Here is a 27,705-nt window from a genome sequence, read left to right on the forward strand (position 1 = left end):
ACATTTGGTAATGTAGCATGTGCAACAACATGGCAAGCAGCAACTATGCCTTCTCTGAGATGGTCAATATCAGGGACTTTTAGTGCATGCACCATTCTCTTCAAATGTTTCTGAAGGTAAAAGTCCTCCTAAGATGTTAGATCTGGGGAATGTGCAGGCCTTTTAATAGATCCCCGTGTGCCCATCAATCTACCTAGAAAATTACCATGAAGAAATTGCGAAAATGTCCACATAGTGTGGTCACACTCTGTCCTGTTTCAAAACTCTCGAAAAGTGCCATATCCCGTAAGCAAGGGTGAAAAAACCTGTTCACTTAACAAATCCAAGTAGCCCTCACCATTTAAGGTTCCGTTGTTGAATATGGACCAACCATTTCCGTTCGCCATACATTATACCACATAATTAGCTTACCAGCAACAACCATTCGACTGAGCAAATCACAGGTATTGCATATTATTTTTATTAACTTCACCGTGAACATAAAAATTTGCCTCGTCACTGAAGAATTTTTCATTCCGAAGGAAGTGTCACGTAATTGTTTGAGATACTTTTCCCAATATTCTTCACTATTCAAATATTTGGTGAATGTAGCTGATTAAAATCATATGCAATGGTGCGTATACTTCTTTCTCTCCCAAGATGTCAGCGTGATCTCGATGAGTTAGTTCCTAACACGTTAGGAACATTCCAATGCTTTGTTTTTAACACCTCGAAAAGGAGAAAATGGTTACAAGCATGCAGAAATAAATTTTTGCTAGTTAAATATATGTTGGATAAACCTTCGTCACTTCATTTCTCGTAAAATTCTAGCCTGATTTGATATATCACATCACCCCCCTTTCCTTTGAAATTTTGCGTTGAATTCAATATGGCGTCAACAATATGCCGGATCTGCGCTTGATATACACGGCTAGGGATCTCCCTGTGCCTAACCTATTTCTTTTATGACCAATTATACCCAGAATAACTCCTTCACATTTTGTAGGGAGTGTTAAGGGACATTTGACTCTTCATAGTTCACGTAATGGGGCTTTTATCAGTCACATAGTTACACATATTATTTTGTATCTTCTGATCCCATTGCAGTCCCAGAATGATTTTTTGGTATGTTTTAGAGTATGGTATGAGGAACCAAATATATTTTTTCCACGATTTTTGGTGATGACATGTTTTGAGATATTCAAGGTCAAAAGGCAAGGTCACGTGACAAAATTATATTTTTATCCTAAGGTAGGCTTGTTATATATCACTGGAAAGCTTATTCAAGTCCCTTTACAATAAGCTTTATTTGAGCTTCCTAGACAAAATAGGGGCGGAGTTACAGCAGATTTAGTATAGCTAAGCGGGCTCAAAAAAGGCAATTTCTGCAAACTTTGACCTTGAATAATTTAACAATTACAAGACGCACGAGACTAAAAATTTTCATAGTTACTAAGTTCCATGCATAGTTTCAACTCCCCAAATTTCATGAAAATCGGAGATGGTCAGGTTAAAAATTGCACACATCTGTGTTGATTTGGCATGGAATGACTCAGAAGTCACTTACATTGCTCCTCGAGACAGGTTTGGTCAATGGAACGTTTGAAATTTAATACACCTCAAATTAACTGTTGTTTAGAAGGATAATGCAAAAACTAAAATAACCTTCAAGTTATATAACAAAAATAATCAATTTAAATCAGTCTACAATTATAAAATGACATCAATGATTACAATAATATGCACGCATTAAATTGCAAGTAATGTAAATACACTTCTTTGAAAGTGAAGTAAACGTGTGTACGAAATTCTGTATGCCATACCAATACTCCATACATAATTCGTAGTAGATAAATATAGCATTACAATAGTTTGAATTGTCCTTCACTCTTCACTTTTTACGAAATTCAAGATTTTAAAGGTGATCACGCAGAATAAATAATTCTGTGATTTAAGGTGGATTTATAATTTTACCTAGTTTTGACACGTTTCTCACTGAAGTCATGTATAAAGAACAGGTGCAATTCATATGAAATATCTTCAATCTACTTCTTCTATAACTGGTCCTGGATCGCTGGATGATTGGTAGTAATTTTGTCTTGTCTCATGACGGCGAAGTTTCGACATGAGTGGAGATGCAATTCCTTGAAGATCTCTGAGTCGATATTCGTACTCTTCTTTGGACGCTAAGTTATTGTTTTCCGCCCATCGGAGAGTTTCATCGCATTTGGACCTTAGCTTTATCTTCTCGGATTCGCTCAATTTGTTTCCAGCCTCCCACACTGCTTGTTTTACGCTGAAAATGTAAGACTCTAATTGGTTGTGAACCTCTGCCTTTTCACGCTGTTGTACATCCTCTTCTCTGTATCTTTCAGCTTCTGCTAACATTCTATCAATCTCCTCCTTTGACAGTCTTCCTTTGTCATTCTTTATTACAATGTTCTTTAAACGACCTGTGCTGGTGTCTTTAGCCGAGACGTTAAGGATTCCATTAGCGTCTAAGTCGAAAGTTACCTCGATTCTTGGTACACCTCGTGCTGCTGGAGGAATGCCTGTGAGATCAAAAGTGCCAAGAAGATTGTTGTGTCTCGTCATGGCCCTTTCTCCTTCGTGAACTCTGATGGCAACAGCCGACTGGTTGTCTAAGTAAGTGGTGAATATTTGGGTTTGCTTGCATGGTATTCGCGAGTTCCTTTCCACAATCCTTGTCATCACTCCGCCTGCTGTTTCGATCCCCAAAGACAACGGAGCAACATCGACCAGAAGAACGTCCTGTATTTGCTTGCTCTCGTCGCCACTCAAAATGGCTGCCTGCACCGCGGCGCCATACGCAACGGCTTCATCTGGGTTGATGGACAAGTTCAACGATTTCCCGCAGAAGTAGTTCTGCAGCAGACTCTGGATTTTGGGTATGCGAGTGGATCCGCCCACCATCACCACGTCGTCGATGGTCGATTTGTCCATTTTGGCATCCGTCAGTGCTTTCTCGACGGGGTGCAAAGTGGAACGAAACATATCCATGCAAAGTTCTTCGAAACGTGCTCGCGAGATCTTCGTGTGGAAATCTATGCCTTCGAACAAAGCGTCTATTTCAATGCTGGCCTCCGTGCTGCAAGACAGCGTCCTTTTGGAGCGTTCGCAAGCCGTGCGTAACCTGCGAACCGCCCGAGGGTTCTTACTCAAGTCTCTCTTGTGCTTTCTCTTGAACTCTTCCACCAAATAGTTCACCATTCGGTTGTCGAAATCTTCCCCTCCAAGATGAGTATCGCCAGCGGTGGCTTTCACCTCGAACAGCGATCCTTCGGAGATGGCAAGAATGGACACGTCGAAGGTTCCTCCACCCAAGTCGAAGATGAGGACGTTTTTCTCGCCCTTCAAGTTCTTGTCGAGACCGTACGCAAGGGCAGCCGCCGTGGGTTCGTTGATGATCCTGAGCACACTGAGGCCGGCTATCGTTCCTGCATCTTTCGTGGCTTGTCGCTGAGAGTCGTTGAAGTAAGCCGGCACCGTGATCACCGCATCCTTCACCTTTCCGCCCAAAAAAGCTTCGGCCGTGTCTTTCATCTTCGTGAGTACCATCGAGCTGATTTCCTCTGGATTGAACCTCTTGACTTCGCCCTTGTGCACCACCTGAATCTTCGGCTTCCCACACTCGCTGACCACCGTGAAGGGCCAGTTCTTGAGATCTGACTGGATCTTAGGGTCATCGTACCGACGTCCAATGAGGCGTTTAGCATCGAATACAGTGTTCTTCGGGTTCATCGCAACCTGAAAGATTAAAATGCATTAAAGATGCAGAAAAGAAAGGATGAAAACGTCAGATAAAGGTACAATTCGTAATAAAAAAAAACATCGTCAACGCAAATTAAAACGGCAACTGTGCCCAATGAGCAGCCAATACATCCAGTGGTCTTTGGGTGAGCCACTGGATGGCCGTCAAAGTTTTAAGAGAGCCACGTATTCAGAGGAAAATTCATTACTAACTATATAATCTTCTTTATCGCGAAATTTGCTCATTAAAGTAAAAAAAGTGCTTCCCTGTGCTTAGCACCACGCCATGCAGGCGTACAGGGAGTGTGGGTTTAACGCCCCACACTTTCTTGATCCGGTCGTGAGTGGGGGTGATGTGATCCGCATCACGCCCCTGACCGCCTTTACCCCCAGGGTTTCCCCCAGGTACCCATGTCATTCGACGCTGGGTGGGCGACAATTTATTTATTATTTATTTTTTTAGGTGTTCGATTATACTGTTGAAAAACAGCATGCAAGCAATATACAGCAGTTTCTTACACTAGATAAATGACATATACACAATAAAAAATTAAATAAGTACATTGCATGATAAAACATACTACGAAGACACATTTACTTTGAGATAAAAGAATTATAACATTTTAAAAATTCAAAAATTACAATACAATCACTTAAACTAAAACACACGTTAAAAATAAAATTACACATGCTATTTTGATATAAGAAAATTAAAATACCTATTATTTCTAAAATGACAGAGATTGCAGAATAGATATTTCTGAGGGCATAGTAATGACTCTTTATTGTAAGTTTAGATAATAAGTAGGGAAGATCAAGTTTTCCATCAATAAATTTGCAAATAAAATTGTAATCGTTAGCATTTCTTCTATCCAAGTGGCATGAAATATTAAGTTTATCTAACAAATTATAATATTAATAATAAAATCTATAAAGTCTGAATTTATAGTACAAAAATGAAATAAATATTTTCTGTACATTTTCAAGCATGATTTTTATGTTATTATTACATCTATATGCAAAATTCCAAGTAGTTGTACTGTATGTATTCCAATATAGGTCTTACATACACAGTAAATAATTGAAGTAACAAGAATAGATTGTTTGAATTTGACCATTTTAAGAGACCACTTTCCTTTCAAGCTTTTCATGCAATTTCATACACATGATCCTTAAAATCAAGCCTCATATCTAAAACAACATACAAATCTTTGATAACCTTTTTACTGCAAATGAGTCTAATTTATAACTATGTCTGTGTCACTGAATTTTCCTCGTAAAAATAATAATAGAGGATTTTTTTGTATTCATAACAAGTTGGTTATTAGCAGACATCGGATTTTAGGTTTTTAGCCTATTTTCTTTCCTTTGCAGGTAAATAAGAAATAACAAGTTATATCGGCGTTTCATAAAAAAACGAAACAACTGACAAAGCTTTATAGTGCCTAAAATAACCTATTTTGCTTGTTAGAACTTATTTTAGGTTTATGAGCCTAAATTAAACCTTTTTTTAGGTTTTTTTATATTTTTTTATGTTTTACAGGATTTTTATATCACACGGAGGTATTTACTAGGTTTGGTGGCGAAATAATTCAATGACTGGCGTGTCTGAAACATGTTTTCTGTCGATTTCCCTCCCTCCAAGTATATGATGTTTATCAAAGCTTTAAACAAAACAAAAAATGTCTGACTTCACTGTTACCTGCAGACAGTGGCAGCGAAAGCGGACAGTTCCCCCCTACTTTTTACCCCTGCACTATAGACTCTTAATGCTAAGCCTTGCCTACTAAGGTAAAGTAAACTGTCCCCCCCCCTCCTCCCCATTCTCAGTTTTGGCACCCAACGTCTCTACTGCCTGCAAAGTTCCAAGTGCAAACTTCTGATCTGTGTGGCCTTGCTCACTCTCGTGTCAGTTTGGTTCTTTTTGGCATTCACGTCTTGCGAAGTAATGTTTCAGCATTCAAATTTGCACTACTGACTATGTTTCTTTTGAAAGATAATTTTCAGCACATGAAATGATCCTCACAGACAAAAGGTGGAGTTTGAGTGTGGATAACGCAAAAAGATTTATGGTGCTCACTAGGACCATGATAAAATTCAAGTATAATTCCTGGTTTTCAAGGTGAACTTTCCAAAAATTCAAGGATACAAGCAGATGTTTTCTCTATTCCAACCAGAGTGCGAAATCCTGGGTGAACAGCGGGGATTTCCCCCCACCAACAATCTTGATCTCAAAAATCCCCCCACCAAAAATTTTCCGGCGAGAGAGTTTTTCTTGTAACAACAAAATATAAGCAATTAGTATTTACTTCTTATGTACTTTACTAAGGATAATATCGAAAACACACAGAATAGTGAGTGCGGAATGCTTTCTCTCTTTTTCAAGAGATTATTACTCTGTAATAACAATGTGCGTGTAATAAAATAAGAATGTAAGTCAAACATAATTATAAATTATAATAGTTTTGTATTAATACAAAAACTAAACAAAAGCTTGTACATAACAAAACTATTTCGTAATTTATTGACATCTTTAACCAGTTAGTAAAGCAATTAATTTGCTACTTTACACATATCTGATATATATAAAAGAAACTAATTAATTACTTTATGTGTATTTAATAAAGAATGTTTTTAAAAAATATTTAGTAACTGATTGACTTTTATATTTAATAACATTATAAATATCCATATCATAATAATTTATGTATGTATGTGTGTGTGTGTGTGTGTGTGTGTGTGTGTGTGTATACACACACACATATTAAATTAAGATCTTCTTCCCCCCACCAGTCATCAATGATTTCGCACCCTGATTCCAACCTTACATATTACCAACTCTCACCCTCCCTTCTATACACAAAAATATTGACAATATAAAGATTTGGATGATTCCAATGTAACAAAAAATTTACCTAATCGACTTCAAGATATATTATTTTGTAATAATCTTCCGTTTGTCAGATAGATTGTTCTGTAAAAGACACTAACAAAGTAAACGGATTGAGAAAGTTTTGTTTTGTTTTCTGTGTAGCTTTCTTTTTTTTCCATCCTCAAAAAATGAATTAAATAAAAGCTAAACTGAGAGAAATGCCTCAGGGCATTTATAAACATGTATAAATTTAATGGGATATGGATTAATAAAAGTTGCAATTTTTCATGTCTACGGAGAAAAAAATGGATTAGAGAAAACATCCGCTTGTACCTTATTTCATGGCTTGCCAAAATTCATGAATAATTTCCAGAGCCAATAATTCACGCATAATTTCCGGAGCCAATAATTCACGTGTAATTCCCAGAATTCAAGGGATTCCAAGTGAGTAGCCACCCTGATATTGTGCAGCAAATTATACATACGTAATACATTTTTCATATCAACAAGTAACTTTTTCTAATAGTACAAGTGCAGTATTATAATAATTTGTAGATAATTTTGAAAATGATATAAAGAAATGAAAATTTGTTTAGAAAATTAACATTTGGTTATTACGCTTCTTGTGAAATTTTGTTTTTAGCGATTGTTTCTAATCAGTATTTTTCAGGAATTTTGTACCAAATTAAGTCTTTTTGCAACCTATTTCAGGAATTTTCGAGCCTAATTTAAGGTTTTATAACCTAATTTAAGGTTTTTAGAACCTATTTTCGGACTTTTAGAGCCTATTTTACAGCTTTTAGAACCTAAAAATCCGAGGTCTAGTTATTAGCCACCCAGTTACGGATTGCAACTGATCATGTCTATCATCTGTAGATACCTATATCAGTTTATATCTTGATATCATCAACATAAAATATATATTTTGCATGTTTAATTACTTTAGAAATATCATTCAAATAGATAGCAAAGAGAAGGGGTCCCAATGGAGACCCGCTGGGCACTGCTTTGTATATTTTACCTGGATAGAAAATGTTGATTAAATCCTTACACAGGATTTATCTATTACTAAGATAACTCATGAACCAAGCACAATATCTAGGAACACATTCATAATTGTTGAGTTTCTGCACTAATAAATTACGATTGACGCTATAAAAAGCTTTGGATAAATCAAGGTATATACCTAGGTAACATCAAGTTGATTGTTGTTGCAGAGGACTGAAAAAGCATCAGTTACCAGAACTGATAGATTTGTGCTTCTAGATCTTCCTGGCATAAATCCATGTTGACAATCAATAATTATACTCTTTGTATTAAAATATAATAATTTCTGTACAAGTGATTCGAAGATGTTATTAGTTTTACGTGGATTAGCGTCCACTTCCCGTGTAAATTTTAATTTCTGGTCAGGCGTGTAATTTTTCCTGTTTCTGGTTACGTACAAATCAACTGTATTTTACAGTGGCGATGCTACATAAAGGGCAACTAGGGCACTGCCCCACAACAATTTTAACATAAAAAGTTCATATGAGACGATCGGTATATACGCGTAAATATTTTTTTTGTTTTTTTCCTCAACCCCTACGTTGCTGCAACCAGACTTACAGGGTATGCACCCTGTGCGAGGTTAATATATTTCTCCGTCCTGTTGGAGAGAGTCCAATCTCAGCTCTGCCCGGAGACGTGACGTCACTGACTGATCCAAACATTTACAGCATAGGCAAGGGACCCAAGGGACGGTCCCCTCACAATGGAAAAGCGCAAAATTCGTAGCCGTCTCTGGGCAGTGAACGAGGTGCCCTGCCCATTCATGTTTGCCTCGTTCACCGTTCAGTGTTTCCAACGCTTGGCAGGCAGTTCATTCGTTCTTCCAGCCTGCAGCAATAAGATAGAAAAAAATCCCTCGAATGCTTTTCTTCGCGCTTGTTCCGGCGACCTGAAAAGTTGACAACACTTTTTATTGCACAAACTAGTCCCTCGTATTTTCAAAAAGATACTCCTTTCCTCTTTTCTTCCCATTGTAATACGGATTTGGATTTGAGTTAGTGTGCGAGTTTGCGTTCCGTCTGTGCGTATTGGTCGCTTATGAAATAATTAGTTTTTCGCGATTTTATAGTTACTGTACGTGTTTATTTATTTGTGTAATTGTGTCTGTGTTCAAGCAACTTGACATGCAGAATATCTTCGTAAGTATAAACGAACTTTTTGGGGGTACATGGCCAATGTAAAGTGTTGTAATTGAACTTAACGCTGAATCATCTTCCTAGTTAGTTATTGATATTAGTGGATACTTGGTGAATATGACATTGAATCATGTAGAAACTTTAATATCTACGCCTTTCAATTCATTGACAATGGAAGAGAAACTGCAGTGTAACATTTTCCTAATCATTCCAGTATCTACCCAAAGTTTAGTTACTGCAAGCGTATAGGGTTCCGACCTCAGTATTCGAGTTTCTTTTTATTCATGTAATTTGTTCCATATGTTGCTGATTTTTCGTATTCCTACGTACTGAGTATTTAATGCTCTTTGGAGAGATATCTTGATCAGAATGTTAATTTTATTCCAAATTGTTCGAACAATTTACTTACTCCATATCAAGGAACTCCCCTCAAAAACCTTAAAGAGGAATATAGAGGCTAACTGCCCCCCTCCCCACCCAAAAGAAAAATGTGCCCTGCCTGACTGAAAAGGCACGCGCCGCCCCTGGTATTTTATGAAAATTAGTAGGCTACGTATAACACCGAATTACGTATAAATGCATTACGTACAAATGAGGTTTAATCAACACGTTTTCAAATTATATTTTTCCGGGACCTACAGTAATTTACGTACAAAACAGAATTACGCAGAACTGAATTACTTATAAAGCAGTTTCAACTATATATTGCAAAATAATGTAGCAATTTAAACCAAGAGATTGCTGTTATTTTGATTTCATTATGTAGGTATAAAATAAACACATGCCGACAATAAACGTGTTCTTTAACAGCAAACACGAAGTATTTTTAAAAAATAAGGCTATGGTATTTTTAGAAAAATAAGACTATGTTTCGTGACGAGAACCATAAATATACCGTGCGTTCATTTCGATCTTCAGCCGAGAGATCGGGAGGAGCGTGGCGGGCGGCGCTGACGGAGATGCCGACATTTGCGGCCTGTAATGCCCGCCTATTTTTATGGACATGTGCAGACATTTATATAAATATTGCAAAACGAGCACTAACCTGTGTTTTAACACGCAAAAGTTCTTCTGTAATTCATCACACAAATAAATACGCTTTAGAAACGATGTTAAGAGCCACAGATAATAAAACATTTTAATCATAGTAACGTCCTGCTTAAGTTTATATCTTTGAAAGAGTTTTGTGTCGATGGGGATCGTTTGGAGGTTTCGAATGTGCAACACTGTATCAAGATTACGCTGCAGACGAAACCGTTAAAAGTCAATGGTTTCGTGAGCTTCCTTGCAATCCGAAATATCCGAGCTCGAGTTTTTTGTTCCTTCGCGACTAGAATAATACAGAGCTGTGAATATAGTGGCGAGCAGATGTAAACCAAGAGCGTGTTAATTTCGTACTGTGCGCAAGTGTTATTCTTGGTTACTTTTCGTTACTTGTTTGTGTTATTGCAGTGTGTATGTGTGTTGTGTCAGTGAGACGATTGGAATGCCAGCCGCAAGGTTCACGTTAGAACAAAGAATTTTTATGTATGACACTTACGTGAAAACAGACTAGTGTCGAGACGTGTGTGGGCAATTTGTACAAAAATTCCCAGGCGTTTCACTTCCACATAGAGATACGGTTAGACATCTTGCCCTTAAATTACGAGAAAGTGGATCGTTAAATTTTAAAACACCTAAGCAAAAACGACGGATTCTAACCGAAGCAAAACTCGATTAAATTGGTGCAGCGTTAGAACGTTGTCCAAACAAACCTCTACGCAGTGTTTCACAGGAGATGGGCGTGTCAAAATCATCAGCACATACAGTCACTAAAATTAAAACCGTACAGAGTTTCTATAGTGCAAGAATTACGGCCCCCTGACAACGTAAGTAGAGTAAATTTCTGTAATTGGGTTTTGCAGAATATTGTAGATTTTATTGTTGATCCACAGTTAATAATTTTTTCGGATGAGGCATGGTTTCACTTGCGTGGTCATGTTTGTTCACAGAACAATAGATACCGGAGCACTGAAAATCGCCGATTAATACACGAAGTTCCGTTACATGATGCAAAAATTGGTGTGTGGTGTGCTGTAAGTGGGCATTACAGGCCGGAAATGTCGGCATCTCCGTCAGCGCCGCCCGCCACGCTTCTCCCGATCTCTCGGCTGAAGATCTAAATGAACGCACTGTATAACGTGGTCATGATTTATACTGGAGTATGGTGGAGAGTAGTAGGATGGGGTGAAAGTCGCCCGGGTGAAAATTTTATCTTGAATCATCACTCCTGGCAACAATTGATCTAAAGTAGCTTACGAATATTCGGCAAACTAGCAATTTTGCAGATTTGAAATTTTCTAAAACTGAAGATCTACAAAATGCTAATTTAAAGCGACATAAATTATATCAATGCGATAGTCTGTCTGTCTATGACAGTAAAATAGATAAACGCGAGAAATCGATTAACTTTTATGTTACGATATCTTCGAAAGTCTTCAAACTGCAAACATGAAAGAACCGTGAATTATTATCATGATTCATATGACATTCATCTTATCGAATGAACTGTCCATATATCTTGTTTAGTAAACAATTGAACCCAACCCAATCAAATCAACAATTTCAGATCGAATTGTAGAGTTCATGTACTTTGTCTTTTAATCAAATTCAGTTTTTTATTAGTTTAGTTACTCGAATTTGAATGGTTTTAGTGTTAAAATATAGCTATGCTTCATCAATTAATTTACAGGTAGGAAACTCTGTGTCCCTTTCAAAGCTTTCTAATAATACGGACATTATTTGCTCAAACTTCTTGGGAGTTTCGCATTCAGAAAAGAGGGTGAAAACTATAGTGATTTGAACCTCCCCTTAAATTTCCTCAACAGATCGCTAACATTTTTCACAAGGCCCAAAATTGGGTTATTTTGGCTCAAAATATACCCCTAGAGCACTGGCGGTTTCAGGATTCGTGAACAAGGGGTACGATAAGCAAAACAGCGTGATTGTGACGTTCAAAAAATTGTTAAAGTTACACATATTATACAATGAAAATTAAATGTTTGATTTCCCTATTAATATGGCGGGCGCAGAGAATGATAGAAGGACGTAAGGCACTAAAATGAATTAGAGTAATAGTTAAGATGAATTATCGTCAAAGTATACCGTATTGGACTGTGTTTTAAGTATGTGTAATATTGGACTGTGCTTAAGTAAGTGTAGTGTTATGTATTTGCTTGTACGTGTGTAAGGGCAAAGATATGTATGTGTGTGTGTGAGTGTGTGTGTCCGTATCTATAGGTTAGATTACCTTTCTTATATGTAATTTCTCTTTGTATTTTTTATTTCTCTGTAATTTTTTATATATTTTTTTTCTTCCTTTTTTTCCAAAATTTTAATTATTTCATATTCAATTTTTTTGTAAACATGGTCAAGTGGAAGAAAAGGCTCCACAGCCTTAACTTCGCCATGTAAAAGAAGACGAAATAAATAAATAAATAAATAAATAACAGCGCCCCCCCCCCCCTTTGTACTTATACAGAATGAAAATCGATTACACAGTTTCAAACTGTCTTTTATATATTACAGTACCTTTACCAATTTTCGTGATTAATGTACATACAATTTACTGCAAAAGCGAAGCAAGTGCAAACGCAAACCTATTTTTGCGTAAGTGCGTAATCTATTTTTTGTTCAAATTGAATTTCAATAAATTTTAAATTTCCTGCTTTTTCGTTGATCCATTAATAATTTGGTACAATAAAATTTGCTCGTGGATTTCTCTTCTAGTAGAATGTATTATACTATTTTTTTTCTAGCAATTTTATATGTAGACAGATGTATGTCGATTTTTTTATAAGTTTAATAATACAGTATAATTAACGTAAGAACTTTTTGGAATAATACAGCACTAGTAAAAAGGATCCCATATTATACGGGCATATTTCTATATGCTTCTAATTAAACTATTAACATTTAATTATTAATATTTAATAAATTAATAATATATTTAATGCCTCTATATCGTTAATGTCTTTTGTATTTGTTATAATAAAACGTAGTACATGATACGAGGTATTACATACAATATTTTACTTTTTAAATATGTGATCCGAAATACGAAAGTTAACTAATGACCGATCATTGATTTCTCTCCTCCTTTCCAAAATATTACCATCCACCTTACACTCTAAGCAGACGAAATCTACCTTTCTCTTGTGGCGCCGGTAACGTAACGTTTATTTAATTTTTCTTTATTTTTACTGAAATGTTTGTGTATGTTAAAAATAGCAAGGTTAACAGTTGAGTTTACAAAAGAAGCCTACGAGGACCGTACGGTGTGAATCTATCAATGCAATGAAAAATATTTACATTTCTGCACAAGCTTTGTTTAACAAACATCATCAATAATTCCTCGAGTCGATCTTGTGTCATGGTGGTTCTTATTTTTGATTTCACCAAAGTCAACTTCGAGAAACTTCTGTCTACCCTGGCTGTCGAAATTGGTATGCACAAAAATGATCTAATGATTAACTTTACTGTTGAGGAAAGAACAGCTGTCGCTTCAGATCTGAAACACTCCACCAACAAGGGAATAGTCCTAGCTTCAGAAAACTGCGCATCGTTTCTCAACAAGGCAATTTCACCTTTCAGAAGAGAATAGTCTACGTTGCAAAACTCAGCCACCTCTCTGATCTCCTCAGACTGCGATTTCGCGTCAACACTTCTTGGAAGGCCTGTAGACGAGAACGGCATCTTTGGGAGAAGGGCTTCTTCATACCAACGAGGACTCGATCCAGCACAGCAAAGCATGCCGCTCATGATTCCTCTTCCCTTGTACTGATATTTTCTGTTGAGGGTTGTCATCGTAGCGTACATTGACCTGGCGTTTGCGCTTTGAAGGTAGAAGAATTCCATGTTTTTCGCATTCGGCCATGGAACCTTCATATATAGTTTTGAAGTGATCAACTGATCTAAGGTTTTGGATGGTGTTTTCCAGAGCTTCAACACCTCCTAGAGCACTGTCCATATCAGGCCTGTAGCCAGGCAGGGGCCGGGGGGGGGGGGGGACTGCCATCAGCCCTCTTGACACTTGGTAAAACTATTATGTGTAATTTCTTTGGAGTTAAGAGTGAAAAAATGTAGACAGGAGATATTACTTTGCTCACACCTTTGTTGAAGGATAAATTCACAGAACATGAACAACAGATAATACATTCCTTCATCTTGTTTTATAAGAAGAAGTCTAAGTTGCAGAAGTATTTAGAAGATTCTCTTCTCTAGGCTCTTAGAAAGATCTTTCACAGGGGAGCTTCTTTATCTGTACCTTCGCTGCACCCTGTTGCAACCTCCTGTTTAGACAGAAATATGTGACTTTGACGTCATCATTAACATTCCCCCCGTATCTGCGTCACAGGTCAACAGCTCCCAAGTTTTGGGAACGAAGGAGTGCTTCATTGCTTCAGCCGGAGGTGGAATGTACTATAGGCACTATGATTGAATATTGTGCATTTTTTCTTGTGATATAAATATCTGTATCATCAACAGTAGTATGGAGGGTGTAGTAAAGGATGATTTCAGTAGCAGTCAATTAACACTTCAAGCGATGTTTTTAAAAGATATATAGAAAAGAATATAGTATTTGTAAAATGTTTCTGAATTTTATACAAGTTAATGACCCCTCCCACACACACACATAATTTACCATCATTTAATACTGTTAAACTTTTGAAAAATGGATTTGGTTTACAAAGCCCCCCACCCTGATCAGCCGTGATCCCCCCCCCCCCCGGAGATCAATTCTAGCTACGGGCCTGGTCCATATCCGTGTCAAGTCGTTGGAACGAGACATTAAGAGTATTGATGACATTCAGAACGAGTCTCAAACCACAAATTCACAGAATGAAGTCAAATGACTGGATGATGAAGAGCGGTCCTTCAGGCTGAGCAGAAACCTTGGCATCTTCTGAGTTGTCCTGAAGATTCTTAAGGGCTTGAATCACCAGAGGAAATTTTTCTGTTATGATGTTCACAGCTTCTGACCGACAGGTCCATTTGTATCGCGGAGTTTTTGTCCTTAATCTCAAGTCGACTGAATTCTGGATGTCTTCAAATACTGCTTGTCTTTGAGCTGAGCATTATATGAAGACATACAAAGCCTCCAGGGTACCAAACAGTGAAAAGGCTTCGCGCACGCATTTCATGCTATCTACACTAGATTTAGACAGAGCGCGTAGCAACGAACGGTGAGAACATCTCTTCCAGAGAAATCACTCACTTTCGCCAGTAACCCGTTCCAACGGCCCTGCATATTTGCTGCTCCATCGGAACACTGCGCTAAGACTTTTCCATTTGACAACTCCATCACTCCAGTGACATCCGCAAGAGATCCAGTAAGTAGCTACTCCGCTTTTGTCGACTTCGCTCATTTCAGCGCAATCAGGGTTTCATGAACTTGTAAGTCTTTCTGACACCAGCGTATGAATATTGCTACCTGTTCATGTTTCGAACAGTCCGTTGTTTCGTCCAAGGGCGCCGACTTTCCAAAATTTCTATGGGTGCATATCAATCGCGGTTAGATTTGTAATTATCAAGTATTGTATACTTTAAACAACTTACATGCACAATGATTGCAAGAGGCAATGATATTATCAACACGTTACTAAAAAAAAATACCACATTCATACAAATTAAAATGAAAAAATCTTCATAAATGCAAATAATTTTAATTGCATTGCAGAAAGAACTATGCAAGGATTTTGTTGTGAACAGAAACTACAAAATGACTAAAGTTGTGTACCAAATAATAATAATAAAAATGACATGTTAACTTTCAATATAAAACACATTCCTTCTTATGTCATTTGCACTTCGAATTTGTTTGCAATTTTGGTAATGTCCATATTTTTAGTCATTTCTTTCTGAAAATGCAAAATTGCCAAATCATTCAATCTTTTTTGGGTCATTGTTGACAGCAAAAACGTTTTCAATTGTCTAAGTGCTGAAAATGACCGCTGAGAGGTACAAGAAGTAACAGGTATAGTTAAAATCACCCGTACAAACTTCACAAATTCTGTGAGCATTTCACGCATGGGACCACTGTTTTCTCTACTTAAAATATTTGTAATATCTGGCAATTTGGCCACTTTTTCTTTGTTCGTTCTGCACACATCTAGAAACATGTCCCTGTGCAATGTTAGCATGTCTTTATCAAAGTCTGTCCTATCTCAATGTTTTAATTGCTTATTATTTTTTGATAATGGCAAGTGAGAAATATTTATTTTATTTTGTTTTTATCAAACTAAAAATCTTGTGGGTGCGGCGCACCCACAAGATTATTTTTGTGGGTGCTTGAGCCCCGGAGCACCCACGTAGTCGGCGCGCATGGTTTCGTCCATCATCACAGAAACATGTTTAGTTTCTTTGAACGATGCACGCATTTTGTCGGTCATAACGTCGTGGATTGATTGGATGATGTCATTTTGGATGGTTTTCGAGGTGTACCTTGCGTTATCAGCGCCTTCTTCTCTATGCCGCCCCAACACAGGATCGAAGTCTGCAATCAAGGTGTAAATTTCCTTGAACAATCCACGATATGCACTACCCTCTCCTTTACTGTGGCCACGCAACGGAGCACCAGCTATAGCCAAGGTCTGAACTAGGGATGTGTGGGACAGAATTTTTTGGGTCGGGACGGGGATTTTTTTAAATCCCGACATTCGGGACGGGAAAAATTCTCAAATTCCCGAGGAAGTCGGGAAATTTTCGGGGCGGAAAATGTTCGAAATTTCCCGAAGCTCTTGAAATTTAGAATTCTACACGTCATTTTGATCTTAAGTGATTGTTTTTGCATTTCTGGTACAAAATTAAAGATTTCCGATAAGTTCCAGACATGTACAATGCGGAAAAGTCGAGAATTAACCTCTTTTTAAAATGACCATTCGGTATTTCCCGAATACTCGGGATCCCGAAAAGTCGGGATCGGGACGGGAAATTTTTTTCCCGATCCCGGTCCCGACCTTTCGGGATCCTGCACACCCCTAGTCTCAACGATCCGGACTAAACGAATTATGTTTTGTATTGATTGATTGATTTGCTTTGTTTTACTTCGCTTTTTGTGCCACTTTTGGCTAATTTCTAGCATCACGTGTTCTACCCTGCTCGAAAACCTTCGCTATTGTTGCCATATTGTCATTCCATTCCTGGACACACTCGCGCAAACATCATTGAAAACAATTGAATAGCGCTCCAGCTCGTGGTTCCCACCGTTCGGAAGGGACGGTAATGTGGCAATATAGCACGGCGTAGTCGTTCCTTCTTTTATGCAGTGCATGTTCATTGGCTAGCTAGTAACTAGTGTTGCCAACTGTAATAATGAAGCACTATTTCTGTCAAGGAAGGGGAAAGGCAGGTAAAGTGGCGGTGAGTTTTGTTGGATTGGAAGCACCATATTTTTATTTTATACTATTTGACCGGTTTGACGTTGTGTGCGTGTATTGCGTGTGTGTATGTAAAAGTGTGTGTTTGCTAATGAACGTTAAATTCCATAATGCCTCCAGTTCTGTCGAAGTTGAAATCAAAAACCTTGCATAGCCAAGCTCGGGAAATTCTAAGTAATTCAACTCTGGCTCCGGCAGGTGTTCTTGTAGAAATTGCATAGAGGAGGCTGTCATTTTTGCTGCTTAATGCGATACATATTGTTTTCTGTGTTAAAATTGCCATGCTTTGATGGGTGACCAAGTTCATAGCAGGGCCGGCGGAAGGGGAGGGCGAACCGAGCGGCAAAATTTGAAGAGAAGAAAAAAATAAGCCTATTGAAAACTGTGATCGAGCGAGATATTCTTTTGCGCTGAATAGTATTGAAATAGCATAAGAAGTCTCATTATTTATTTTATATTTTGATGTTTTAGTTAGGAATATATTGATTTTCAATTTTCCGTTGCTGCGTAATGACCGGGGGGGGGGGGGGGTCGAAATAGAGCGGCATCTGCTACCACCTCCCAGGGAGGCAAAATGACTAAGCCCCGCGACAGGTTAACCTTGCAGCAACTTTTTGCATATATAGACCCACACGTGCGCGCAGAAAATAGTTCCGCTGTAATACTGCGGATTTTCTCACTGTCTGTGATATGAACAGCTCAGCGGTTAAGGTGAGACTGACATGGGGATTCTGAGTGCTGCTCTAGAGTGGATTGATACATAAAACCTGCTGCAAACTTAACCTGTCGCGGGGCTTAGCGCCGGCCCTGGTTCATAACAAAAGAAAAAGCCGCGCAGCTTATCGTCTAGTGGCAGTATATGTACTTGTTATTGTTGTCGAAGCCGGCATCCTTTGTAAATGTACAACAAAGGCAACCGACTGTCGCAGATCTCAGAGAGGAAAGAGGAAATAATAATACTGTTTGAGGAGGAGTGTTATGGTGCAATTGTAGCGGTTTAACACGTTGGCATGTTATTATCTGCCGTTGCAGTTCCATACCAGTGTATAAGGGTTTTGGGAGTGAAAAGTTAGAACGCCACCAGTGCATTAATGCAATGAAAAATAATATATATATATATTTTTTATTTTGTTTGAAATCACTCAAATAAGGAATCGTATGAAGAAGTCTTCTTTGCAGCATTTTTGGTAATTTTACTTATGTGTTAGTTCATATTTTGCGAATTTTTAGTCCATATGTATGTAGCTACATACAAAGCCACTTGTTAGTACATATTAATCCTAGTCCTGGTATAATGCATGACGTTTAAAACTCAACGTTAGATAGACCTGAATTCTCTAATTTTATTGTTGTACGTAACAGCTGTGCATCGGCGCACTGCAGCGATTTTTCTATCTGCTCCATTAGCAACACTGCTTCTTTAGTTGTTTCGCGCATCGCACGGCAGAAATAACTGCGCTGGACTCTAACGCGATGTGCTAAGCACTCCGCCACAGGGACCGGCTCCCTGTTTTGTAGCCGCTCTGCTTTTCTTCTGCGAAGCTCTTCCGCTCTCGCTTCAAATAGTATTGCATCAAGTCTTCTTTTCTCAGGAACAAATTGGGCTACGTTCTGCCTTCATGTCGCCCCGGCGTCCGTGAAACAACAAGGAGTTACAGCCGTACCATCGCATCCCCCCTGGAGCCGCCGGTGCCCTACAGTGTTGTTGAATATATTTTTGTAATGGCGTGGATGATATTCTTTTACTTTCCAAGCATTTCGAAAGTTTAAATTAATTCAATTAAGTTTCAGTATGTGCAGGTTTTTAAACACAAAATGTTAACAATTATCTTTTTAAAAATAATAGTGCCGTTATTGAAGATTAATTGTTAGATTAAAGTCTTTGCGACGTTCAGGCACATGGTACTCTTCTCTTCTATGCGTTATTAACTTAAATTTGAAAACGAGGAAGTATATAACCAGTTACGTTTTACAAGCATATCCTACGATTTTAACTTCTACGGCGAAGATTTGGAGGATGCTCCGCACATTAGGTTCGTTTTTGCAGTTTTGCCAAAAACACAAATGTCAACACGAGACAAATTACGTTAGATGCAACAGAAGTACGCTAGGGTTGGCACTTTCCCCAGCACGAATTGTGCTGAAGACAGAACGCCATTTTTCTCCTGAACAACTGTACTTGAGCGTCTTTATGTCAGTGTCTCGAGGACACATGATGCGACAAACATATGCTAAAAATTGCGCCACGGAGATTGTGGTCCAAGGCCATCCCTTTTATTATTTCGGACTGATTTTCAAATTTAGCCCCATACAATGAGGGGAAAACAACTTACACAAAGTTTAGAATATTTGGACCTGAGAAGACTGCCTAATAACCTCATTATATATATATATATATATATATATATATATATAATAACCTCATTATAAAAATATGCATCGAACGAATACATGTTCCATATGAAAGTATAGTACTACGCTACAATAAACCCACCCCGCCACCACCGGGGAGGTGGTGCAGGGGGCAACCGTGAAATGTTAAAAGGGAACCCCTAGTTTTATTATTGCAGATTCGAATTCGACGTCCGAAGATACATAGGTTTTGTCCGACACATTTTGTTCCATAGAAAAGATGGCGCCGTCCGTTCGTCTCTCACCATCGGGGTGCTTGTTTTGGGCGAGTTCCCTCGCCTCTCACCATCGGGGTGCTAGATGCAATTATTCAATGAAATGGTCGAAATGATGTCTCGAACTTCAATGCATTTGTTGATCATTTGATTGAACACAACGCAGAAGTGTTTCTGCCATGAACGTGTGCGCAAAACTTTTCTTATTCGTTCGATCATGTTTGCGTGGGTTGGCACATCTTGATAAACACGTTCTTACAGATATCCCTACAAAAAGAAATCCAGCGACCTGACAGGCCAATGCACCGGACCGCCTACAGATCCAACGACCATTGTACATGCGGTTTAATTCCTCCCGTGCTACTGTTGCATTATGTGCTGGACAACCGTCATGTTGGAACCAGATGTGCTGCCGCAGTGCAAGGTTTACGTCGTCAAGCAATGTCGGTAATTCCTCATGCACAAACTTTCGTTATTTGCGCTCGTCCAAAGTACCGTCAATAACATGTGGACCAATCAGTTTGTCGCCTATTATTCCACAGCACACGTTAACCGACCAAGGACGTTGACGTTCAACTTCACGCAACCAATGTGGGTTTCCTACACTCCAATAATGCATATTGTGACGATTAACCTGATCGTGGTTTGTGAAGATTGACTCGTCTGAGAAAAGTACTCTACGAAAGAACTGCTGGTCGACTAGTATTTGTTCGCATGCCCATTCACAAAGCACCACTCAATTGTGAAAATCGTCGCCATGAAGTTCCTGTTGCATGGAGACGTGGTAGGAATGAACACAAGATAATAATAATATTAGAATTTGCAATTTCATCGAGGCTATCTTCACTGAAAAAGGACTTACTGAATGAAACAGCAACGTTAGCATGTTGATTTTCCTTTTCTGGTTACCTTTATGATTACAGACATTAATTAATTCTCAAACTATTTTCATCTTCGCAATTAATCGACTTGCGCCTGTTCCAAATTTCATGCATAATATATTGTTTTCGAAACAAAGAGAACAATTTAAAACTTTACTTTCATGGTAATAGATTCATCTTTCGGAAAATAAAGTGATCAGACTCATACATTCTTCGTAATTTCCTTGCCGCATTTCAATGTTATCTCTCGTGCCAATCTTCTGTCAATCAATTCTGTTTCCCCTGATTTATTTACAAATTTCATTTTGTTGATTCCTCGGGGTGGAAACACTTGTTCTGACCCACAAAACGATTTAGAGCCAAAAACTGAACAGTAAACGTTAACCTTTCGAACATTTCCCATGCTTTGAACGACTTCAACACAACATAGTATCCTACCAGGCACGTATCTAGAAATATGTTTCGGGGAGGTCCGGACAGTGTCTCAGGAATAAAAATATTAGTAATAATATAATAAAAATAACAATGTTTATATTAAAATAATTATAAATCAAATTAATACTAATTACAATACATAAATTAATATTATATTATTATTACACGATTAGGTAAAAAGACTGTATAAGAATAGAGATATAAGAGTGCATATTCATTACGTAGCTTACCTGTAGTTAAGATCGGAATAATTTACATAAAAACAAGAGCCCTGGCAATGAAATTAATGTCAAATAGATGAATAATTGAATATTTATCGAATAACAAAAATGATGTTACATGTAGTTGGAGAGAAGTAAGTTTCTAATTATGCATATTAATTTGAGTAGTAATGCACAAAAAATCTTCTTTGTAATGTCATTCAAAGCCGTATGATCCTAATATAATCCTTGTCTTGTAAAAAATTCAGAGGAAATTAATAACCATCGATTATACAACAAATGCTAATATTTTCATTACTTAATTTTAGTACTTGGTGAGTCTTTCGGGAGGTCCGGACTTCTGGACTCCCCCCCTTAAATACGTCCTTCCTGTCCTTCGAAGACGTATGATCAAAATCTAATCCTTGTCTTTCAATAAGTTCAGAGAAAATTTTACAACAACAGCTAAACGAATATATTTTTCATTATTTAATTTTACACTTGATAAATCTTTCGGGGGGGGGCGGACCCCCTGGACACCCCTAAATACGTCCTTGTATCCTACATAGAGTAGTTCCGGAAAATCCCACCAGATGTCATATCGGTTTCATCGCGAATAGCATCACGAACTCCCGTCTTCGCACTAGTTCATTCTTCGACTTTGGTTACTGCTGGAGTGTATTTGTCATTTGTCACAGGATTATCGCGTTATCTTTCGTAATCATTACACTAGGGGTGTGCGGGATCCCGAAATGTCGGGACCGGGATCTGGAAAAAAATTTCACGTCCCGATACCGACTTCGGGAAATGACTTCCCGACTTTTCGGGATCCCGAGAAGTCGGGAAATACCCAATGGTCATTTTAAAAAGTCATTAATTCTCGACGTTTTCTGCATTGTACGTTTCTGGAACTTATCGGAAATTGTTAATTTTTATTCTAGAAATGCAAAAACAATCACTTAAGGTGAAAACGACGTGTAGAATTCGAGATTTACAGAGCTTCGGGAAATTAGGAACATTTCCCGTTCGGAAAATTTCCCGAGTTCGTCGGGAAATTGCAAATTTTTCCCGTCCCGAATGTCGGGATTTAAAAAAATCCCCGTCCCGACCCAAAAAATTCTGTCCCGCACACCCCTACATTACACACGGAACTTTCTTCGAGTGAAAGAAACTTATCCTCGGTGGCACATTCACGCAGAACGGTATATTGCAGTGTTGCAAACTCAAAACGATAAGTGACAAATTACTTCTCTTTGTTTGCCCATTCCTCGTGCTTTTAGTCACCAAGGAAGTGCGGAGTGTAGGGGGGTGACCCTTTCTAAAGACACTACTGTCAACCTCACTTCCACGTAGTACACCCTGGACTGCATATTGCAGACAAAGGACACTCTGGCGCACGGACCAATGGCCAATGTAATCCTCTATGGGACTTGCATTGCGGAATGCCCATATCTGTTGTGATTGTCCCTTCATCTATTTCATCTCATCACTATTCATCCTCATCTTCGCAATTAGCCAAAAGTCGCAGAAACGCGAAGTAAAATAAACTAAGTCAATCAATCAACCAAAAACACCTGAAAACTTCCTTGAGCAGAAATTACTACAAACAGTGGCGTAGCAAGGATTGGGCGAAGTAGGCGAAAGTCCGAGGCATCGCGTTTCATACAAAAAATGTAATAAATAGAAGTGAGAAAAATAGACGGAAAAGGCTAATTTCTGTGGACAATAAAATTAAAACATTATGTTTTTATCTTGCTTGGAATTCTAGTTTAACGTTATAATTTGAATGAATACGTCAAATCAGAGGCGTAACATGAAAAAAGGTCAAATTAGTTGTTCCAATTGATTGTACCAAAGATTCCGCACGTATGGAGCAAATGGCTATCGTTTTAAGATGTGTTCATTTTGAAACCGATTGTGTGGAAGAGCCAGCCTTGTAGCTAGATATTTTGGCGTTCTAGGCAGGATTGTGGTTTACCAAGCACCGACATTTTATACGAGTCCTTCGATATTTTTTTCTAATGCCATGGTTTGTGATATTGACATCCTACAATTTTGAAATGAGAAAACAAAGAAAAACTCATTAAAACTGATATAAGTTAAATTTAAAGGTTCGTAGTTTGCATTTATGATTTTTTTTTTAAGAAGTAGCATATTTAAGGATATCACTTATGTCTGTCTGAAGAACATCTATAAAAACGTACTATTAGTTACTACTTCTTTGGTTAAAGAAAATTCCAGCAGTGTGTTACAAGAATATACCTCTGCCAAGTGCCGTCCCATATTATTATATATCATTCTCGTCAGTAATGTATTATTCTTTATATATGATAATATTCTGACGTATCCCTGAAGATTTTGAATTGATTCACATTGAGATTTCAAATTTAAAGAACGGATGGGGCCTCGCGATATGTTGTTATGCCACTGACTACAAAGACATTGGACCTTTTATGTAATAAGCGTTGTGATTTATCGACACACCCAATCCACGAAAAATTCCCCAAATGCCAAACTTGTGGTACTTTTGATTCTAAATTTACCTTCTCGCTCCCCTCATATAAATGAACTAACACCGCCACCCAGGCACGTATCTAGAAATACATTTCGGAGGGGTCCGACCATGTGTAATAATAATAATAATAATAATAATATAATTAGAACGATTATATTAAATTAATATTAATTAATATGTAAAATAATTAATATTGTATTAGTATATGAATAGGTAAAAAGGCGGTAAAAGAATAAATACATATATTCATTATATAGCTTACGTGTATTTAAGATCGTCAAAATTTGTGTACAAACAATTGCCCTGGCAAGGAAATTAATGTCAAATAGATAAAGATATGAATATGTATTGGGAAAGATAAAGGAGTTAGATGCAATTGTAATAGGCAAAAATAATTGCACGATGATAACTTTTAATTGCCTATTGCAATTGACAAGTAAAGTTGTTAATATTTTATGCATATTATCATAAGTAGTAGTGCATAAATCTTCGGAACCGTCCTTCAAAGTCGTATGAGCGAAATTCCTTGCCTTACAATTAGTTCAGCGGAAATAAATAACCATCGATTATGTAAGAAATGCTAAACAATTATATTTTGATTATTTCATTTTAGTTTTGGTTTTCCTAGAATCTAAATATATGGACTGTTTCAAAATTACGTGTAAATGTTATCATAAAATTTAATGGTCTAGCCAATTTTCTATTACTACTAGAACCAACAGGCAAAAACTGATAGGCAACCCCCCTTATACAAACTTCCGAAATTAAATCACAAACGCCACTGTGTGTGTATCCCCCCCACTTTTCCCAAGCAAAAAGTTTAATTCGCACAGTGCAGTGCCATGGAAAACCCTGCGTAATTCTTGTCTCTGCCCCACTCATATCCCATCCGCACCAACACCTAACATGCAATAATCAACATCTCACCTGATTCTGTGCAGCGTCCCCAATCAGCCTTTCGGTGTCTGTGAAGGCGACGTAGCTGGGAGTCGTTCTGTTTCCTTGATCATTTGCGATGATTTCCACTTTTCCATGTCGCCACACACCAACGCAAGAGTACGTGGTTCCCAGATCTATTCCAACTGCAGGAATTTTCTCCATTAATGATTCGAGTATCTCCTTGTCACCTGTTAACTTGGATCTTATCACTCTCTAATATGCAACTACGAGAAGAATAGCGGTGACTGTTTTATAGAAAAGTTCAGTGCGCTTCCTTGCGGGTCCTCTCAACGTATCAAAAATCTTATTCTCTTTGTCAACGTATAGTCTGCCAAGCAGTGTTGCCACTCTCAGAGGACGTAATTTCCTCTTTCAATGAATGACAATTTTTGTATTTCATACAAATAAAATACAATTATCACAAATGAACTGAAAGAATCCATGACATACTACACATAATAACTTTACGCTTCTCAGCCTTAAGATATTTCACAGAATTTTACTTCTTCCCTTCAGGCGAAACTTTTCTTTGTGTGGCAACACTGCCTCTAAGTCATCATTGGCTGCTCAAGACGCACGTAGGGAGTAAGGTGACTATGGTAACCATTACGTCACCGAAACAGCTGACGTTGGCCCAAATAGGAACTCGAGGCCGCACAAAATAAACAGATGATTCGCACCTCAGGACGTTGGTTACCTTCGTCACGACATCTCCATTTCTGCCGCTGCCAACAATGAAAGACTGACTCACTGCGTGTTGATTCATGCCTTTCTGGCTCGTAAACAGATCTACGTCATTTCCACAACGTGCAAATCACGGCACTCGAGAATGCAAATGCAATTCATACTTGCACTTCTTCATCGGAATAATTTACGAGAGCACGAATGTATACATTATAGTAGTAGATAAACAAAAACACTCCGGATATTTCTTGTACTAGCAATAAGTAGTCAATTAACGTAATATTAAATGACGATCCCCACTCTCCTTATTTTAGCAGTATGCTTCCATTCAATTTCGCTTCTTGATAAACTTTTTTTTTTCCTATATCTGGTATTTCATATCGTTGTTCTAAATAACTTCCAAGGACAACCACAGTGGCGGTGGAACAGGACATCTTTACCACCGGACGTTCTTACCCCCTCGGTAAAAATATACTAGGACAGAACAAACTCCCGTAAAATATCCTAGGACAGAACTACCCCCGGAAAAAATGTCCTACGACAGAGCTACCCCCGGTAAAAATATACTAGGACGAGACACGTATCAAATTAATACTAATTACAATACATAAATTAATATTATATTATTATTACACGAATAGGTAAAAAAAAACTGTATAAAAATAGAGATATAACAGCGCATATTTATTACGTAGCTTACCTGTCGTTAAGACTGGAATAATTTACATAAAAACAAGTGCCCTGGCATTGAAATGTATGCCAAATAGATGAATAATTCAATATTTATAGAAAAACAAAATTGATGTTACATGTACTTCGAGAAAAGTAAGTTTCTGATCAACATTTTATGTATATTATTTTCAGTAGTAGTGTAAATAAATCTTAGTAATGTCATTCAAAGCCCTATGATCTCAATATAATCAATCCTTGCCTTCTAAAATGTCGAGAGAAAATTAATAACCATCGATTATGCAACAAATGTTAATATTTTCATTACATACTTAATTGTTGTAACTTGGTAAGTCTTTCGGGGGGGCCGGACCCCCCTAAATACGTCCTTCCTGTCCTACAAAGCTGTACGATCCCAATATAATCCTTGTCTTCCAATAAGTTCAGAGGAAATTATACATCAAATGCTGAACGAGTATATTTTCATTATTTAATTTTGGTACTTAATAAGTCTCTTGGGTGGGGAAGGGGGCTCCTAACCCCCTAAAAATGTCCTTCCTGTTCTTCAAAGCCATATGATCCCAATGTTGTCCTTGTCTTCCAATAAGTTCAGAGGAAATTATACATCAAATGCTGAAATAATACATTTTTCATTATTTAATTTTAGTACTTGATGTCATTCGGGGGGGGGGGCTGGACCCCCTGGACCACCCCTAAATACGTCCTTGACTATGACCATGTAAAAAAATTTCTAGGACAGAACTACCCCTGGCAAAAATATCTTAGGACAAAACTACCACTGATAAAATATCCTAGGACAGAACTACCCCTGGCAAAAATATCCTAGGACAGAACTACCCCCAGTAAAAATATCCTAGGACAGAACTACAGCCCAGTAAAAATATACTAGGACAGAACTACATGCTCAGTAAAATATCCTAGGACAACTATCAACTTGGTAAAAATGTCCTAGGACAGAACTAGCCCCGATAAAAAATATCCTAGTACAGAACTAACCTCCGATAAAAATATCCTAGGACAGAACTACCCCTGGTAAAAATATACTAGGACAGAACTACACCCCTGGTAAAAATATACTAGGACAGAACTACACCCTTGGTAAAATATCCTAGGACAACTACCCCTTTGGTAAAAATATTCTAGGCCAGAACTATCCCCATGTTTAAAAATTCTAGGACAGAAATACCCCCAGTAAAAATATTCTAGGACAGAACTACCCCACAGGTAAAAATATCCTAGGACAGAACAATCCCCGATAAAAATATCCTAGGACAGAACTACCCCTTTGGTAAAAATATCCTAGCAAAGAACTACCCCCAGTAAAAAAATATCCTGACAACTAACCCCCAGTAAAATATCCTAGGACAGAAGTACCCAGTAGAAAAATTCTAGGACAGAACTACCCCCTCTGTAAAATATCCTAGGAGAACTAGCCCCCTGGTAAAAAAAATCCTAGGACAGAACTACCCCACCGGTAAAAATATCATAGGACAGAACTACCCCACCAGT

At 37.9% G+C, this 27,705-nt stretch overlaps 1 protein-coding gene across 1 annotated transcript; it reads right to left on the reverse strand.

The window, feature by feature from the left end:
• Positions 1 to 1,689: 1,689 nt before the first annotated feature.
• Positions 1,690 to 25,119, reverse strand: LOC145999078 (heat shock protein 70 A1-like). Its single transcript, XM_083136052.1, has 2 exons — positions 24,811 to 25,119; positions 1,690 to 3,747 (listed from the first exon to the last, which is right to left on the reverse strand). Exons 1-2 carry the CDS (start codon positions 24,982 to 24,984, stop codon positions 2,020 to 2,022), a joined length of 1,902 nt encoding a protein of 633 aa, XP_082992178.1. The 5' UTR covers positions 24,985 to 25,119; the 3' UTR covers positions 1,690 to 2,019.
• Between the last annotated feature and the right edge of the window lie 2,586 nt (positions 25,120 to 27,705).

This window comes from Lepisma saccharinum, chromosome 14 (genome assembly GCF_977018435.1).
Source record: "Lepisma saccharinum chromosome 14, izLepSacc3.1, whole genome shotgun sequence".
Taxonomy (NCBI): domain Eukaryota; kingdom Metazoa; phylum Arthropoda; class Insecta; order Zygentoma; family Lepismatidae; genus Lepisma; species Lepisma saccharinum.

Coding starts and splice junctions, on each gene's coding strand:
- LOC145999078 (XM_083136052.1), bottom strand. CDS start 24,984: ATGGAGAAAATTCCTGCAGTTGGAATAGATCTGGGAACCACGTACTCT. Junction 3,748..24,810: donor GGGACGCTGCACAGAATCAG/GTGAGATGTTGA, acceptor TTAATCTTTCAG/GTTGCGATGAACCCGAAGAA.